Source organism: Cheilinus undulatus, linkage group 22 (genome assembly GCF_018320785.1).
Source record: "Cheilinus undulatus linkage group 22, ASM1832078v1, whole genome shotgun sequence".
Lineage (NCBI taxonomy): Eukaryota > Metazoa > Chordata > Actinopteri > Labriformes > Labridae > Cheilinus > Cheilinus undulatus.
Window position 1 is genome coordinate 29075319 of NC_054886.1, and position 20581 is coordinate 29095899.

The 20581-nt window shown below is 39.3% G+C and overlaps 1 protein-coding gene across 3 annotated transcripts in view; it reads left to right on the top strand.

Annotated features, from left to right (window-relative positions):
- col4a6 (collagen, type IV, alpha 6) overlaps positions 1-20581 on the top strand; it is a 184942-nt gene that overhangs the window by 100136 nt on the left and 64225 nt on the right. For all 3 annotated transcript variants that reach the window (XM_041779395.1, XM_041779397.1, XM_041779398.1), the window contains exon 4: positions 14242-14319. In XM_041779395.1, the coding sequence (XP_041635329.1) occupies positions 14242-14319 (78 nt within the window). The remainder of the gene's footprint in view (positions 1-14241; positions 14320-20581) is intronic.

The window sequence follows — 20581 nt, forward strand, 5'->3', positions numbered from 1 at the left end:
GATACACTGCATTAACCTGCATGAGGGGTGTTAGCAAAAACATGTTACCCAGCTCCTGTTCTGTGAGCGTGCCCGTTCTCGCCTTGGTTCATTTTGTTCTTAAAAAAACATGATAAAATTGCTAAATTTCCCCCCTTAAGACTCTAATTATGTTCATGAAGGGAAAAAAAGGAGTAGGAAAGAAAGAGGCAGAGAGCCAACAAGGCTAGGCAAGTAGAGTCCTAATCCTGTCTAATAGCAGCGTTTCTGTTCCATCATGACTGCTGAATACTTGGCCAGAGGACAGAGACTTCGGCGTGTCTGTTTGTGTGGCATCACATACAGGATTTATGCATGTGTTCAAGCAAGTAGGAATTAGTTTTATTTATCACCACTGGTGGAGAAAGTGGGCGTTTCAGGACCTATATCATACTGCACAATATGTGACATTTTTTTTTCATAAGGATCTCCAACTTTTTTTCTGTCGTTTTCACACCTTTAAGTGTCAGTTTGATATATTTTAGTTCTATTGTGCAGCATTTCTTTGGCAGCATTGATACTAGCTATGCTGTAGATCAGTGATACTCAACGTGAGGCTCTAGTGCCACATGTGGCTCTTTTGTGATGATCTGTGGCTTCTTTTAAAATATTATTCCCCCAGAAAACCTTAAAAAGGAAAAGTTTACCTCAGAAATTATCCATTGCAAGTCACATTAATAATTTATTTCCCCACACTTACACAGTGGGCTTTAATTGTCAAATGCAATTGTATTTTTTGTCTGCATATTTCCAGTGGCCTTATTTGCATTTTTTTGCTACTCTAATTCCATTTTAACTGCTTTTGGCACATTTTTGACCATTTTATCCAGCTTGTTGCAATTTTTTGCCCCCTTTTTTAAGATTTTTTCGCAACATGTCGCTCATTTAAGCTTGCCTTTTGCAATTAAATGCCAGTAATTTCCCGTTTTGCCACTCTTTGCTGCTTCTTGCCCATTTTTCTCACCTTTCTTTCTGATTTTTGCCCATTTTAGTCACTTTTCACTCATTTTTTATTTCTTAACTCATTATTTGGTCACTTCCCACCCATTTTTGCCACTTTCTGCCCTTTTTTTGCCATTTTTTTCCCAGTGTTAGCCACTTCAAGCCCATTTTTGCCACTTCTTTTGTCACTTTTCTCCCCTTATTGACTCTTTTATCCTGCTCTTTGCAATTTTTTGCAATTCAATGTCACTAATTTCCCGTTTTGCCACTTTTTGCTGCTTCTTGCCAATTTTTCCCACCTTTTTTCTGATTTTTGCCCATTTTAGTCACTTTTCACTCATTTTTCTCCACATTTTCGCCACTTTTGGACCATTTTTAACATTGGTAACTCATTTTTTTGCCACTTTTCACCCATTTTTGCCACTTTCTGCCCTTTTTTGCCATTTTTTTCCCAGTGTTAGCCACTTTAAGCCCATTTTTGCCACTTCTCTTTGTCCCTTTTCTCCTGCTATCCAGACTGATTAGGAACCAACCATATTTGGCTAGTTTAAATCAAAAATATGCAACAAGGGAACATAATCACAGTCATTACCAAAGCAATATGCTGTGTAGATTGTTTGCGGTCACATGATCCAATGACATGCAAAGATGGCAGGCAGGAAGTGACCAGTAAGGAGTCAATGGAAATGAAGAAAGCCCTAGATGGACCTGCAGTTATCAGAACATTTCTACAAAATTTGGGGATGATCCCTACACTTTACATAAAGGTGATTTTTCCCAAGGTTAACCACTTTACCTGGCTTGGAAGCGAAAAATACCTCTAATGACTAAGTCATTGAGGAGTCTTGTACTGAGCAAAGACACTAGCTGTGCCTCTTTACCCGCTTTTCTCCTTCATAATCAATGGAGACGATTAGATACTTTGCGTAATGATGCGTTGTCTATAATCAAACCACTTCTAAGACTCGGCTCTTTAGTTTGAGCTACTGTAGTTAGCTCTGGTTTGAGTGCCAGTTTCCTTTCCTCCGTTTTTGTTGTTATTTAACACACAATTCAAAAGCCAAAGTGGCACCAAATGAAGAGCCATCTTAGAGATAAGAAAATAATGCTTAATACTGAGCAAGACGGGATAGACATTGGCTGTGGAATCATGACCAAGATTGGGGTGGGATTGGGATTGTTGAGCTGAACCAAAGCAGGCCAAACTTGATGCCTGAATTTGTTTGTACTCTAAGGACTCAAAAGTAGCTCAAGGTTGCCTGAATACAATATATCATACATCATAAATGGTTTTTAAGTCTGAATATTGTATTTAACAGTCTAAATCTGCAAGATAACATGTCATTTATTATGTAAGACTAACTCTGAAGCTGTAGTATCTTTTAATATTGTCTTGTCAGAGAGCCAGATATCTTCAGCGTTGCGTCGCACTCTTATCAGAGACGCTTGGAGAGACTTTTTCTGGCTGATGAACAGAGCTCATTGGCTATGATGGATTTGCATATGACAAGTGAATAACAAGTGTCGACTTTGACAGGAGACGACGAGAGTTTTGAGACACCTATAGAGAGAAAAACAAGGCGTGAAAGGTCAGAGAACATCAGTTTCTGTTGGGACCCGGTCCAAAAACTCCTGTATCTTAAATTTCAGAAACGCTCCCCTTCAGGCGTCATATTTTTATGGCTCTGTAAATCACATTAAAGGCCTTTTTTATCCTTTGCATCTACATTCTTCATTGCCAGTTTTATTTTACAGCCAATTTGCTCGGATTAAAGACCAATATATCAACTTGTCCGTGTTAATTTCTCTCTGTGTATGACTTGGAAGTTTGTCTGTCCTCGGTGACGGCAGAGGAGCAGCACTTAGGGAGTTTAGCGCTTCTTAATCTCAGTTTACTCAGAGAGTCTGCCAGGAAAGCCTCATCGTGTAGCGTGTTTGGCTTTTACAGTAGATGACTCTGAGACGTTTCACAACATGAACGCAGTCTTAACGGGTTTAAGGTTGAGAAATGCAGAGAGGGTAATGTTTATTCTGTCTTATGCAGAGTCCTAAATTGAACTCAAACCATGCATAGTGTCTTCTTCAGCATGTTTTATACTTTCTGATGTGCAGACAACATCAGAGGTTTACTCTATTTACATTTGCAGCTGGCGGCCATGTTATCCGGCTGTGTCCCACGTCCTGTTTGGGTCACTTTCAGGGGTGCAAATTTCCGCTGTCTGGCCAAGTCCTGGTAGATGACCTGACTCTAGCTGGGTGGCCCAAAAGCACTGGCAGAAATTCACGTGAGCTTTGTGTACGAGTACACAAAGCTTGCACGTGCGCTTATGTACATCCATACAGCTCCGGACGCAGCGCGGGATAAACAGAAGTAAACGAGGAGCGCTGGAGGCCCAAACACAGCTGGGTCGTCTCCTGTGGTGGATGTCAGGGTCACAGATGTAGCAGAGGAAGAGGAGGGAGAGGGAGTGGAAAGATAGGATGAAGGGAAAGGAAACAAGAGTGAGATGAAGAGATTTGATGGTGAAGGAGGAGGGAGATGGACTTTTAGAGGATGAAACAGAGAAAGACAAAACAAAGATTTCATGATAGTGACAACAGAAAAGAGGAGAGACTCTTTCTTCCTCCTCTTATCACCACCTCCTTTCCTGTTCTTTCTCTTCTTTAATCCCAGAATAGCCAAAGAAAATCCATCCATCTGCTTTTTACTCTTTAAAGTCCTTCCTAAATGTCAGGTTCATCTCAGGGTAAACGTAAAGAAAGTCCTCCAGGGTTTTTTTTCAGCAATCACTGTCAGAGTTTGTTGTTAAAAAGTGACAGCAGCGTCTCCTAACAGTTATTATTACGCTCACTGGGTATCATTGTGTAATGGCATCTCCTGATTGGTTTAAGACTGTTGATTGACAAGATGTGGATTAAACAGACATATCCATGCAGCACTAAGTATGGGAAGCATGAAGGGTCAACTTAAGGATTCAAGGCTTTTGTTTGACGTGTACATGGCTGGACTACAACTGTGATGCTTCTGCTTTTAAGAAGAGTTGGCTTAGCTACTCTTAACAGAACAAACATGGGTTTTCACATTTTCATTGTTGCCATCGGCATCCCATAAATATCAGCCTGTATCAGCTGTAAATATCAGCCTGTATCAGCTGTACATATCAGCCTATATCAGCTGTACATATCAGCCTATATCAGCTGTACATATCAGCCTTTATCAGCTGTAGATATCAGCCTATATCAGCTGTAGATATCAGCCTATATCAGCTGTAAATATCAGCCTATATCAGCTGTAAATATCAGCCTATATCAGCTGTAATTATCAGCCTATATCAGCTGTACATATCAGCCTATATCAGCTGTAAATATCAGCCTATATCAGCTGTACATATCAGCCTATATCAGCTGTAAATATCAGCCTATATCAGCTGTAAATATCAGCCTATATCAGCTGTACATATCAGCCTATATCAGCTGTAAATATCAGCCTATATCAGCTGTACGTATCAGCCTATATCAGCTGTAAATATCAGCCTATATCAGCTGTACGTATCAGCCTATATCAGCTGTAGATATCAGCCTATATCAGCTGTACGTATCAGCCTATATCAGCTGTAAATATCAGCCTATATCAGCTGTACGTATCAGCCTATATCAGCTGTAGATATCAGCCTATATCAGCTGTACATATCAGCCTATATCAGCCTATATCAGCCTGTATTGGTCCTTATCAGCTGTAAATTTTTGCCTACATCAGCTGTTAACATAACCTTTATGGCTGACACAGCTTCTTGCCTTTAATGAATGTGGCTTTGCTTTAAAGCCAGTTGAAAGTTGCTCAACCAAGATACATTTCTACCTCCATTGTATAGATTTAAATACCACCAAAACTCTTTCCCTCTACAAGATGCTATCCAGCCCCTATACTGGACTGGGTCCTGGTGGTAGAGCAGTATGGTAGTATGGCAGAAGCTTTTAACTGGAGTCATGGTCCTGGTTAGTGGTTACAGTACAGATGAGAGTAACATTCATGGACTAAATAAAGTTATTCTGGCACCAACCAGTAAGGACAACACCTTATCAGTTAGTCAGTTGGCTTAGTCAGCCAACTGTGCACCTTCCTAGTTCCTTACTCACCAAGAAAAATGATCAAAGACCCTTAACTGTCTAAGATGTAAGGGGTCAAACAAATTGACTTCTATGCATGCCACTTGGCATTCATTGAGGTACTCCTTTGTGCCTGTTCCTGTATGTGATTCCTGCGGGATGGTTCCTCTGTGGAACAGTTTTTGGTTGTCCCAAAAGAGCCCAGTGGGTCAAGGCTTAGCCAATGAACCCTTGCCAAGAATCCTACCTCCTTGGCATGGATCCAGGGGAAAGCCCTGGTTTCCCTTTTCCATGCGAGGTGTAGAGTTTCTGCTTGGTCAATTCATCAAGGTCATACAGATAACAGATTGGCAAACCCTGTGACTGCGATCCTTCAGGAGAGTTATGGAAGAAGTAGCATGGTTTCCACTCATAAAGGTACTCTGGTAGATTTTCCCACCTGAGGATCCAACTTCCCTTATCATCTCAGAGTACCACCGTCATGTTAAAAGTAAAGCATCCTTTAGCATACTGAGCATGTGTCTAATGTTTGTGGAAAAATGAACTGTAGATCCCGTCACATCATACACTGTTGTCTCCCTGGGTAACCCTAGACTCACCCCTCATCCGGATAACATCAGCAGACCCTATAGGAATGAACAGACAAGTCCAGACCTCAGCCATCACCCACTAGCTGCCACTCTCAGGTGTATGAATAGCCTGAGATTTAAGCAGCCGGGTATTACAGTCGGCTTTTAAAATTCCCATGTACAGAAAAGTGTTTGGACAGTAAAGTATGAGTAAACAGCAGAGATTGATAGAGGAACATTAGCTAAAGCTTAAAGGCACATATCTGAGTAATGCTGGGATGACAGAATGGGAGAAAGAATGAACAGTGGGGAATTTATGCAGACAATTGGAAACGTGCCTGTTGGATCACGTTAAGTCAGCGAGTTTATGCAAATGATCAGCATGGTCCTTTAGTATTGAGTGGTTTGACTGAGAAAGTACATGTTTAGTCCTGTAGCAGATGGAAATTTCTCCAGATGAAAAATGTTGTGCTGGAGGATCCATACATGTGCAACCAAAACTCTGCTGTGTATCTGTATGCACAACTTTCCTGTCAGAAGAATTTGGGGCTTTAACATGCTCAATAACTCACTCAACTTTACTGAAAGTTGTCCCCCAGTGGAATATTTTTGTATTTTGGTGGAATTATGCAAATCCATCAAGCAGGGCTCCAGACACGAGGTATGGGACTGGGTTAAAGCTACGCGCTTGAAAAGTCTCACAAGTCACAGGTTTCATATTTTAATGAACTGCTCTGAGGGATTTCATCCGATTGACACCAGAATTTATTTGCTGATACTAGACAACCTGGGGATCAAATGCTGTACAAATTGTGAGTTTTAATGAAAGGGTGGGGCCGTGACTGGAGCTCGAACTTCAAGTACTTTTTTATACTTTTTTTTGCAGTGAAATACATCAGTAATGCCTTATAACTTTTTAATGCAAATGTCAATCATCACCAAACTTCCCAGGCATGATCACACATTCATTCTGAATACGTTCATGCCTCAATATCATTACTTTGTCACAGCGCCCCCTTCTGGCAATTGAACATTTCCCCCTCTCTCTTTTTTTACTTTTCCCTTGAAATACACAGCCCTGGCACAGCATTCAGCCTAGGCTTATGATTTCTGGTATGCATATAGGTCATCATTAGACCTACAAAAAAGCCTCTTGGACCCATGCCCAAATCCCAACAGGAAGTCAACCATCTTCAACTCAATTTCAAAATAAGGCATTTTTGATGGTGCCAAATAATTTCAACCTATTGTAACATTAGTTTACAATATTCTGTGATCTGCTCTGTCTTGCAAGACAACAGTATCACACTGAACACATTCGCATGCAACCATCTCATCATAGCGCCCCCTTCTGGCAACAGGAAGTGACACAAATGGGTCATATCTTCATTCCTCTTGTTGTGCTTAAACTATTTAGCTCTGATTTTGAAAGAAAGGCCTCAGTAATTGGCAACAACACAGATATGTTTCATTGAAGGATGTCTCACTGGTGATGGCGAGCATTTCAATATCTCGCCAATTTGACAGGAAGCCTGTGCAACTCTCATACCAAACATCTGATTGCCTTCAAATTTCACATGTGTGATCACGGTCTGCCCCTCTACATATTCAAAGGTTAATTTAATCATTGTGATATAGCACTCCGACTGGCAACAGGAAGTGACACAATTGAGCCATTTCTTTATTGGTGAGCTGTTCGTTATCATGCTGTTTCACAGGAAGTCACTGTAACTCTTATATGAAACTAATGATTTACATCAAATCTCACATGTATGATTTGAATCTGCCCCTCTACATATTTGATTGTGTATTTACAAGTGTATTACATGTTTGTAATAATGTGCCACTGACTGCAAGAAGCAGGTCATACGCAAATCCCAGTAATCCTGATTTGAAGCTGATTTTTGATTTCCCGGTTACCTGCTTTGCGTTAATCTCAGTGCTAATCTTGGGTTCAAGGACATGGAAAATATTGCGCTCAAAAGTCTAGTGGTACAATTGTGTGCTCTGGCGATGAAACACCTTCATCTTCCTCACGTGCCCCGCTCCATGTGCGTTTATTTACCTCTCCCTGATTCTTTATTGTGTGAAATACCACAGGCCTTGTTGCGAGATTGAATGCTCTCCCTCAGGTGCTGGCTTAGCATCTGTTTGCTCAGATCATCCTTCACTTTTAGCTCTGGGTGTGGACGGTATTGAATTGGAGCGAGGATCAGTGCCTTAAAGTTTATCTCCGCCCAGCTCAGGTAGAGGCTGGATTATGTCCCATAACAATGGATCTCAGAACCCAAGGTAACCTGCTCTGATTGGATTAAACCTGAATGAGTATTCATGGCTAACAAAGGGAGGATAACAGAGCAAAATAATGAGGGTAATGTAATACGGAGAAAGGACTGTAAGACATACATCATCCACGAGTGCTGTTTGCAGTCACTCCCCTCAAGCTGCATAAAGCTGCTCCTTTTCCTTAGTTGTTCTTTTAAGGACTTCATTTGGAGTACTTCTGACGCTCCAAATCTCTCAATTTGCTTCTATTTTTAGCTTCTTGTCTAGTTTCCTTGCCAGACTCTGATTGTAGCCTGTCTCTCTTTTTAGCCCCTTCTTTTCAATCCCTCTGTTTCCCCCTACCTTGCTCCGTCCATTAGCCCAAATTTCGCTGCTTCCCTGCTCACTCTCTCCCTCTCTTGCCCTCCTTCTGTCAGTGTGATTAGAGCAGAAGAGGAGATCAGAGAGAAGAAAGCAGGACCAGCACCACTGACCTTTCCCCTTCTCTCTCTCTCTCCTCTCTCCCTGCTCGGTGCCAAGTTCACTTTCCCCTCTTTTCTCTTTTCCTTCCTCACCACCAGTTTTTTTTTTTTTTTTTTTTTTTGTTTGGAGCTTTTCGGGTCGTGACTAATTTTGTTATGTCAGTGGCACCAGTAGTGGTAGTTGGCAGCAGGAATCTTTTGTCTTTCCTGCTTTGCTGTTTAACTTGTCGTGTTTTACAAGTTTTTATGCCATTTCTAATCTTGTTGAACGTTTTTTTTCTCATTTCTATCAAAAGAGAAAAAAGATATGAGGGCAAAAGGCAGGGGACACGGGATGAAACTTAAAAGTGATTTATCTTTAGCTAAAGACAGGACAGAAAAACAAATTTACATTGAATTTGCTCTTTATCTGCCTAATGTGCACAATTTTGTTAGAAAATAAATATAAAGGCAGGTATCAAAGTGTCTGCAAATATCTAGAACTGATTTATAAACTGTCAGAATCAGCCTGAGTCTGCTGTCAGTATTGGCCTATACCCGCTGTACTTTATATATTTGCCTATATCAGCTGTAAATATGGGCCTATATTAGTTGTAAATATTGGCCTATTTCAGCTGTAAATATGGGCCTATATTAGCTGTAAATATTGGCCTATTTCAGCTGTAAATATGGGCCTATTTTAGCTGTAAATATGGGCCTATTTTAGCTGTAAATATTGGCCTATATTAGCTGTAAATATGGGCCTATTTTAGCTGTAAATATTGGCCTATAGTAGCTGTAAATATGGGCCTATTTTAGCTGTAAATATTGGCCTATTTTAGCTGTAAATATGGGCCTATTTTAGCTGTAAATATTGGCCTATTTTAGCTGTAAATATGGGCCTATTTTAGCTGTAAATATTGGCCTATATTAGCTGTAAATATGGGCCTATTTTAGCTGTAAATATTGGCCTATACTAGCTGTAAATATGGGCCTATTTTAGCTGTAAATATGGGCCTATTTTAGCTGTAAATATGGGCCTATATTAGCTGTAAATATGGGCCTATTTTAGCTGTAAATATGGGCCTATTTCAGCTGTAAATATGGGCCTATTTCAGCTGTAAATATGGGCCTATATCAGCTGTAAATATAGGTTTATAGTAGCTGTAAATATAGGTCTATATTAGCTGTAAATATGGGCCTATATCAGCTGTAAATATAGGTTTATAGTAGCTGTAAATATAGGCCTATATTAGCTGTAAATATGGGCCTATATCACCTGTAAATATAGGCCTAAAGTAGCTGTAAATATAGGTCTATAGTAGCTGTAAATATAGGCCTATATTAGCTGTAAATATGGGTCTATAGTAGCTGTAAATATGGGCCTATATTAGCTGTAAATATAGGCCTATATCAGCTGTAAATATGGGTCTATAGTAGCTGTAAATATAGGTCTATAGTAGCTGTAAATATAGGCCTATATTAGCTGTAAATATGGGCCTAAAACAGCTGTAAATATAGGCCTATAGTAGCTGTAAATATAGGTCTATAGTAGCTGTAAATATAGGCCTATACTAGCTGTAAATATAGGCCTATATTAGCTGTAAATATGGGCCTATATCAGCTGTAAATATAGGCCTATAGTAGCTGTAAATATAGGTCTATAGTAGCTGTAAATATAGGTCTATAGTAGCTGTAAATATAGGTCTATAGTAGCTGTAAATATAGGTCTATAGTAGCTGTAAATATAGGCCTATATTAGCTGTAAATATAGGTCTATAGCAGCTGTAAATATAGGTCTATAGTAGCTGTAAATATAGGTCTATAGTAGCTGTAAATATAGGTCTATAGTAGCTGTAAATATAGGTCTATAGTAGCTGTAAATATAGGTCTATAGTAGCTGTAAATATAGGTCTATAGTAGCTGTAAATATAGGTCTATAGTAGCTGTAAATATAGGTCTATAGTAGCTGTAAATATAGGTCTATAGTAGCTGTAAATATAGGCGCATATTAGCTGTAAATATTGGCCTATATCAGCTGTAAATATAGGTCTATATTAGCTGTAAATATGGGCCTATTTTAGCTGTAAATATAGGCCTATATTAGCTGTAAATATTGGCCTATTTTAGCTGTAAATATGGGTCTATAGTAGCTGTAAATATGGGCCTATATTAGCTGTAAATATAGGCGCATATTAGCTGTAAATATTGGTCTATATCAGCTGTAAATATAGGTCTATATTAGCTGTAAATATTGGCCTATTTTAGCTGTAAATATAGGCCTATATTAGCTGTAAATATGGGCCTATATCAGCTGTAAATATAGGCCTATAGTTGCTGTAAATATAGGTCTATAGTAGCTGTAAATATGGGTCTATAGTAGCTGTAAATATGGGCCTATTTTAGCTGGAAATATTGGCCTATATCAGCTGTAAATATAGGTCTATAGTAGCTGTAAATATTGGCCTATTTTAGCTGTAAATATAGGCCTATATTAGCTGTAAATATGGGTCTATAGTAGCTGTAAATATAGGCCTATAGTAGCTGTAAATATAGGTCTATAGTAGCTGTAAATATAGGCCTATACTAGCTGTAAATATGGGCCTATTTTAGCTGTAAATATGGGCCTATAGTAGCTGTAAATATGGGCCTATAGTAGCTGTAAATATAGGTCTATAGTAGCTGTAAATATGGGCCTATTTTAGCTGTAAATATGGGCCTATAGTAGCTGTAAATATAGGTCTATAGTAGCTGTAAATATGGGCCTATAGTAGCTGTAAATATGGGCCTATAGTAGCTGTAAATATAGGTCTATAGTAGCTGTAAATATGGGCCTATTTTAGCTGTAAATATGGGCCTATAGTAGCTGTAAATATAGGTCTATAGTAGCTGTAAATATGGGCCTATTTTAGCTGTAAATATGGGCCTATAGTAGCTGTAAATATGGGCCTATAGTAGCTGTAAATATGGGCCTATAGTAGCTGTAAATATAGGTCTATAGTAGCTGTAAATATAGGCCTATATTAGCTGTAAATATTGGCCTATAGTAGCTGTAAATATAGGTCTATAGTAGCTGTAAATATTGGCCTATAGTAGCTGTAAATATAGGTCTATAGTAGCTGTAAATATTGGCCTATAGTAGCTGTAAATATAGGTCTATAGTAGCTGTAAATATTGGCCTATAGTAGCTGTAAATATTGGCCTATAGTAGCTGTAAATATGGGCCTATAGTAGCTGTAAATATAGGTCTATAGTAGCTGTAAATATGGGCCTATTTTAGCTGTAAATATTGGCCTATAGTAGCTGTAAATATAGGTCTATAGTAGCTGTAAATATGGGCCTATTTTAGCTGTAAATATGGGCCTATTTTAGCTGTAAATATGGGCCTATAGTAGCTGTAAATATAGGTCTATAGTAGCTGTAAATATAGGCCTATATTAGCTGTAAATATGGGTCTATAGTAGCTGTAAATATAGGTCTATAGTAGCTGTAAGTATAGGCCTATATAAGCTGTAAATATTGGCCTATATCAGCTGTAAATATAGGCCTATAGTAGCTGTAAATATTGGCCTATATTAGCTGTAAATATGGGCCTATTTTAGCTGTAAATATGGGCCTATAGTAGCTGTAAATGTAGGTCTATAGTAGCTGTAAATATAGGTCTATAGTAGCTGTAAATATGGGCCTATTTTAGCTGTAAATATGGGCCTATAGTAGCTGTAAATATAGGTCTATAGTAGCTGTAAGTATAGGCCTATATTAGCTGTAAATATGGGCCTATATTAGCTGTAAATATTGGCCTATATCAGCTGTTAATATTGGCCGATATCAGCCACAAATGTAAGCCTATGTTGGCTATATATATAGGTCAATATATAAAGCCTATGTTGGCTGTATATATTGACCTATACCAGCTATAAATATAGTCCTATATTGATTCTTATTATTGGCCTTCATCAGCCCTAACATTTGGCCTGACTCAGGTTTAAATATTAAATTTTGGCCAATATAGGCAATCAATATTGCCCAGTTTTGGCTGTAAATATTGGCTTTTTATTGGATGTAAGTTTCAGCCTTTATTGACTGTGAATATTGGCCTATTTTGGCTGTAAATATTGGCCCATATCAGCTGTAATACTGACCCGTATCAGATATAAATAAAGGCCCATATCAGCTGTAATATTGGCTCATATTAGCTTTCAATATCGGCCCATTTTAGCTGTAATACTGGCCTTTATCAACTGTAGATTATTGGCCTATATCAGAATTTTATCCTATCCTATCCTTAAGACCTGTATGGGCTTCATATATTGATCGGTAATGGCCATAAATATCAGCCTATTCAAGCCTTAAATAAAGGCCTACAAAGATAAAGATTTGATGAGGGATGAGTGATGTACTAGGACTAAATCCCTACCTTACACCAAAAGAGATGAATTGGCACAAACAGTTAATAAACAAAAATATGATGTATTGTATATCAGCTCCGTGAAGGTGTATTCAGCTATTGTCCTCTTCTTGTTGACCCTCTTAAACAAAATATTTCCCTGACGCCTTCTCACGGCATACCCAGCAGTTTTTCCCAGGCTTTTATTGTGGCAGACAGACACCCAGACTACTTACAGGGGTCCTGAAGGGTCCTTGACCTCAATTATAGTGGCTATGAACACTGGCGGACTGCAGTCATATGAACTAATACAGCCTGCACACTCTCACCTCATCCACCCTCTGTCCTCTGAGCCTCCATCACACCCCAGTCAACACCCTTTTGTCCCTCCTCCCCTCCTGTCCCCGTCTCTCCACCCCACCAGCACCCTTTCATCCACTAATCACATTGAAATGCCAGCCTTGACCTTTGAGTTTGACCTCAGAGAGACCTCATTAACCGTGGACTCTTATGAGACGCGTTGCTAAATTCATAGTGAGGTCACTGGGTAGAATATTGAATTTATATTAAGATAGTTAAGAATGGAATATAAGGACAAAACATTATCATTTCTAGTATATATTTATCATTTATCAATAAATATGCAATATTGGTGTCTGGGACTTCTGTTTTTCTTGCCATGGTATCAGACACTTTTTAAATATCACTCAATTTAACCCCTACTCAACATGTGTTCCTTCGCCACCCACCATACAACTCCATAGGTGTCATTATAGGTGCCTCATATATGTGAGCTTATGCCACTCATGTGTCAGCTTATAAAAGCTCTCAGTGTGCTGCTTTCCACCTCCAAAAGCACTGCGTGATGTTTGGAAGATATGTCAGGAATGCCACCTTGAACACACAAAGGTTAATCTATAGTTCACTGGGAGTTTATGAACTAGACATGCTGCATGGGCACACCGGGTGGGAGGGATGAAAGGGGGGCCAATTTAGCAAAAACGTAAGAAAAACGGAGAAAGCGTGGTATTTTGCAAGAGCACAGTTTACAAGAAGATTCTTGACCTTATTATTTCTCATCATGCTGTGGAAATCCGTTTAAAAATCTCACAATGGAAATGATAGAGTTTAAACTTTCAGGCTTAGTTGTCTTTGTGTGTGCCAGTGTGTGCTTTATCTTAAGAGAAACTGCGACGAAGGAGGCTTATTACATCGTCTGAAAACTGAAACACTGCACAACCTTGGTGCCATTTCTGTTTACATTAAGAGAGCACAAACAGAGGGCCAACTGTGACCTAATATTTGGGGTTTTTTATTCATTTTTGACTGAGAAGTGGCTCCTTTGAATATCCAAAAACACCTTGTATGCTGATGACTGTTGGTTTTATCTGAATGTTCATGTTTGCTAAATAAGGAAATGCATGAATCTGGTTCCACTCTTCTATCTTTCCAGAGCACTGTTTCTAATCTTCATGTCTTTTTGTTCTTGCAGGGTGCCAAATTTGACGGACCATGTGCAGGTTTGGACTGTAGCGGTGGATGCAAGTGCAACCCCGAGAAAGGCAGCAGGGTGAGTCGACTGAAACTCTACTTTGTCTACTTAACAGTTTATGGATTGATTTGGTAGAATGAGGGAAAAGTTGTTTTAAAAGTGGCAACAGCTTCCAGCCATAAGCTACAAATAAAAAGCATTTTAAAAACACTTGCAGCATTATGACTTTTAACTGCTTTTCTCCCACCTAAAATACATCTTTAAAATGGTAAAATTGGTTTTCTGTTGAGTACAGGTTGCTTGCACTTGATCCAAAATGCTTAAAGGGGGGCGGAAGTTGGGACAGCCATAAAGAATAAATAGGAACTGAGGAAAGTTAGTACTTTAAAGCTCTAAATGGACCTTCACGCTGCAATTATCATCAGAACATTTCTACATGTGTTGATACTATCCCTACACTTATCAAAAAAGTGAGTTTCATCACAGTTTAAAAGATTTACCTGACACAGAGGCGATGAATATCAGAAATAACTCAGTCCTGAAGACCTCCTAGCATCTAGCTTTGTCTATATTTTGGCTAATCATTGACATAAATTTTAAATCTGATGCTACACAAAAACTAATAATGCATCAAAGTCAATATTTTTAATAATCATTGACATGTCCAAGCTGGATTTAGAAATAATGCCCCAGCCATCCAACATTTGGTTTAAGAAGGATATCACATTTTTTACTTTTTTCATATAAAACATTGGCTTTAAGTAATCAAACTGGCATTCAAAGGGTTAAAATCCTAAAAATGACTGAATGTTTAGTAGTTTTGAGCACAGCCGAAATTGTTTAAGAGATTTATGCAAAAAACAGCTGAAACAGAAATCAATCTGTTAAGTTTATAAAGTAGTTTGTTGGAAGTGGACATTTTTGTCCTTAATGGCTTTAAAGGGCAGTAAATCTGTTTCACGTTCCCCTGACCTACTAGAGCAATTGAAATTTGAATTTAAAAAATTGTCTAGAAAGAAACTCTGCTGCAAAAAATTGGACTAAAACAGCCAACATGGTGAGCAGATAAAGAGGGAAAATTAGCCCAAATTGACAAAAATGTCCCTAGTGATGCCTGAGGCTTAAGACAGCCTTTAATAATTTACCATGTCAGATCAGCTGTTTATCCTGTCATAATGTTTAATGTGATATTCATTGCCTCAATCAGGCTGATTATTGTGTTTTCTATGACACTTTCAGACTTAAATAGACGTTATTTGGCATAGACACAAGCCTCAAAGTGCCGTTTAATTGTGTGAATTGTTTTTAGTTCATTTGAGGTTTCAGTTGTAAGAATTTAATATCCTGAAACACGTCGATTACCTTTGCTTTATCTCTCCAGGCTCTAATTTCAACTGTTTTTATCACTGATGTTTCTGTCATTAACAGAAACATTGAGACAGATGCAACAACGATCGCTTTGTCGGTTTGTGTTCTACAAGTTTGAACATCTTCTCTACAGGCCGATTGTGATTTCTGCAGGCGAACAATGAGAAGCAAACACACTTTAGGCGAGGGACTCATTTTCTTGTCATTACTGCGATGAAATCAAACATCAGCTGTCTCCTGTAAGCATCCGTATCCAAACAAGTGTTGGCAGATTGTTGGAGGATGTAGAGGATTGGTGCTGTAGCTGAAACGTTACGTCCTCCCTGCTCTTATACGGATACATACATGTCGTCCACCTGCCAGCTGTGCTCGTGTTAACACAGCTGATCCGCTGTCAGATTTATGGAGGCGCTTTAGAGGGGAGTTTGTGGTTGTTTTATAAGATGTTATAAACCTGCTGGCTTCCTATAAATTCCTGTAAATTAACAAGACTGTTTAAGTGCGTCAGCATCTTTGGGTCAGAGGGTGGAGGCTGTAAATAAAAGGGATGGTTTCATTTATTTTATGATGTTGTAGGAAACATTTGTGAGTCACAGGTGTTGTAACAGACAGAAATATGAAATAAAAAGAAATACTCCAAATTGGTCATTTTCCACCCAATGAAGGTGATGCTGATGAAGGCTGAAGCCTACACCTGCTCATTTGTATGTTCACCTCTGGTTCAAGCAGACTAACAGTAAGCTCCACGCTGTAGCTCGGTCTGTCCGCCTGAATCCAAACAACAATTACTGTCTGACACAGCAGCCTACACTTACTACTGTAAACCTGCTCAGGTAAATAACACAGTGACTACAGCCACATTACGCCGGGTTACGTGTAGGTAAATGACACAGCTGAGGTAAAAGCAGCTCTCTGGATGCGGGCTCTCTGCTCAGCTTAAATGACACTCACTTAGCTGCTTTAAGTTATTGTTGGCAGATGTTTAGAGCGCTCAGGTGCTTATTTGTCTCTTCAGTTTTACTTTTGTGTTTACCCGATGGATTGGTGAGGCGTGTTAGCAGCAGGAGTTCACTGGAGATGAGTTTGAGGCAGGGTTTGTGTTCGGCAGGGAGGCGGGGCTTAATTTAGGAGGGTTTTACTTCATTAATAGTGCAGTACAGATAGACACAGACCTAAAACAGCAATTTAGGTACACTTCTGCATCAAGGCTCACTCAGTTTCTTTACATGAAACATTAAAATTAGCTTGATCTAGCTGGACACCTGAAAAAGTCAGAATGGGCCCTCCCATGTTGGGACTTAATACTGATTTTACCCATTTTTGCCCCTTTGTGCCACTCTTTTAACAGTTTTCACTTCTTTATCCAGTCATTTTTACGTTTTTAACTCTCTTTGCCTCTTTAAACCCATTTTTGCCACTCTTTAACCCCTTTACATCATTTTCCTGCCACCTTATGCCTGTTTCCTCCATTGCCCACAAATGGGGAAAACTTGGAACAGAAGTGGACCTTCACAGGAATGGCCGTACTACAAAAATACTGCAAGAGCACACTGACAACTAATCCAGGAGGTCACAAAAGAGCTAAGAACAATATCTAATGACCTGCAGGCGTCACATGACTCTAACAATTGTTTACCACCCTATCTGGCAATTTCTCAAACAATTTTGCCATCTGTAAACCATTTTTATACTTTTTGGACCTTTATGCCTGTTTAAAACCCATTTTTGCCACTCTTTTTTTCCTTCACATCACTCTTCCTGCCTTTTCTGAACTTTTCTGCCATTGCCCACAAATGGGGAAAACTTGCAACAGAAGCGGATCTTCACAGGAGTGGCCGTACTACCAAAATTACTGCAAGAGCACACTGACAACTCATCCAGGATGTCACAAAAGAACCCAGAGCAACATCTAAAGACCTGCAGGTGTCACATGACTCTTTAACCCCTTCTCACCAGGCTATTTGGCATTTTCTGTAACATTTTGCCACATGTAACAAATTTTTTATGCTTTTTTTAAACATTTTTTGTCTCTTTAAACCCATTTTTGCCACTCTTTAACCCCATTACAGAACTTTCCCTCCCAATTTTTGTCCATATCCTCCATTGCCCACAAATGGGGAGAACTTGGAACAAAAGTGGACTTTCACAGTAGTAGCTGTATAACCAAAAATACTGCAAAAGCACACTGACGACTCATCCACGAGGTCACAAAAGAACCCAGAACCACATCTAAAGAACTTAGGTGTCACATCACTCTTTAACCCCTTGTCCAGCTGGCAATTTCTTTAACATTTATGCAACATGTAACCAATTGTTTTATACTTTTTCTTTAACTCTCTTTGCCTCTTTAAACCCATTTTTGCCACTCTTTAACCCCTTTATATCATTTTCCTGCCACTTTTTGCTGTTTCTGCCATTGCCCACAAATGGGGAAAACTTGGAACAGAAGTGGACCTTCACAAGAAGTGGCTGTACCACCAAAATAACTGATAGAGCACACTGACGACTCCTCCAGGAGGTCACAAAAGAACCCAGAACAACATCTAAAGAGCTGCAGGCATCACATGACTCTTAACCTCTGTTCACCACTCTGGCAATTTCTCAAACATTTGTGCCACAAGTAACCAATTTTTCATGCCTTTTTATTTTTTTTTTTTAATTTTTACATTATTTTTACTTTTTTTGTCTCTTTAAACCTATTTTTGCCACTCTTTAACCCCTTCACATCACTCTTCCTGCCACTTTATGAACTTTTCTGCCATCGCCCACAAATGGGGAAAACTTGGAACAGTGAGGAACCTTCACAGGAGTGGCCATACTACCAAAATTACTGCAAGAGCACATTGACGACTCATCCAGAAGGTCACAAAAGACGGTTTGGTGCAACAGGGAGGTTAGGTAAAACAAGAAGTTTAGTACCATTGGGTCAATATCGGCTCAAGTTTTAAATGAAAAATATCTGAATTTTATTGATGAAATTAAAATGCAATTAAAGGGGTGAACCATCAAACATCAGGTATTATTTTAATGAATGTTTTCATTTGACAGCCCTGGTTTTCAACATCCTTCTTCTGTTTCAGAGTTAATAAAAGTTCATTAATGTTGCATCAGCAGTTTTGATTTCAAAATTGCTGACATGTAATTTTTAGTTATTAAAGCATCATCGCGCCCTCTTCCCTTAGCTCAGCTTCTTCTGTGAAACACAATGAACAAAGATCTGACAGGAGACATTCCTCCATGAGCTAATATTCTCCGCTAATTGACTCGTCATACGTTTGGTTTATTTTGGCTCACAATCACTCGCTTGTTTCGCTCTCCTCTATATGACTCACGAGGATGTTCGTCGTCCCATAAATGATGTTCATTATGTAATGTAGGAGCTGTACCTGCAGGAAACGCTGGCACCTATGGCTGCAGAAACAACACTGGAGGTAATAATGAGAGGAATCACACAGGGCTGAGCTCTGACAGAGTAAATGTTGTCACATGAGTTCAGAGATGTTCTGTTGATGCCTGAGGGGAAAGCTTCAGTCGCCTGTCAGAGCGCACGGTCATCCATGAACGAGGAGTGGAGTTTACCCAAAGTTCATCTGGTAGAGAGTCAATCAGGGATACAGAGCAGAATAGAGGAGAAGAGTTACTGTACTAACATGAATGTAAAAGAAAAATAATAATAAAGTCTTTTTAATGAGAAAGTATTTTGGACAAGAGAAATGTCATGCATGTTTTCCCATGCAAAGAGTGAAAGCATAAAATTTGTAGCAAAAAAAAGGATTTAAATCTGACCGCCTAAGGGTAAGAGGCAGAAGAGTTGGAACAAATGCTGTTCATATTTAACAGAGAAAGAGAGGAAATATGCCTTAATAGAACAGAAAACTCTCTGCTAATGTAATTTAAAGGTGTAGCCCCCAATTCTTAAAAAGTTAAGGAATATACAGGAGTGCATGTACAAAATGACTCACTGAAGTCCAGCGATCTTCAGCTCATGTGGCCGCATTTAGAGTATTCAGGAGTTCACGTTTAGTTGTTTTTTTTCTGTGTGAGTAACCCAGTTAAGGATAACTGTGAAAAGGTACAACCCCAGTTCCAAAAAAGATGGGACGCTGTGTAAATTGTAAATAAAAACAGGATGCACTGATTTGAAAATCATATAAACCCATATTTCATTCACAATACTCAGACATTTTACCGTTTCATGAAAAAATTTAGCTCATTTTGTAGCAAGGTGTAGCATTAGTTCAGGCCGGCCACAGAGTCAAGCACTGCTATGAGATCGAGATTAGCTGATCTCACCAAAGCCCTCATCAGCTGACAGCCAGCTGATTAGCTTTCAAGCATGCTATTGGCTAGTTGCACTCATGCTGCCATATTTAACCTAGCTATGCTTTGCTGCTCCCTCTCCAAACACTTTTTACAACCCTCCTCCACCCCAGCTCCTCCTTCCCAGAACATCCACATATGAATAACAGCAATACGTGCAAATTGCAACTAACAATAAAGAAAAACTATTTATAATTGCAAACCATGTGTGTCTCTCGACAAAGTGTTCCAGACCGTACAGCCGCAGTAATTATGTATGGTGGCTATGGCGCACCAACCCTCAGTTCTTGCCACACCATTTGAGAACCGCTGTGCTAAACTTTGCTAAACAGATGTAAGCTTGAGCTTTTTTGCAGAGTGTAGCCAGGAAATGTAATTGATTACAGGAAAGAGCAATCAACCTGCTTATCTGCCTCTTTTCAACAAGGCTGAGCGGAAATCTGCAAAGCTTTGAACAGCCTAGTTTGCATTCTCATTTCCCCATCAGTCCTCGAACCCTTCTCAAATCAAGAACTCCTCTTTATATTTCCACCGTGGAGGGTTTGCATTTGACTCTTATGCACCAACAAGTGTGCCAATAGCTCTGCAGGGCATGTAGCTGGCACTAAAATGTTGTTATTAGATTACTGATTGAGGAGAGCAGGGCAAGGCA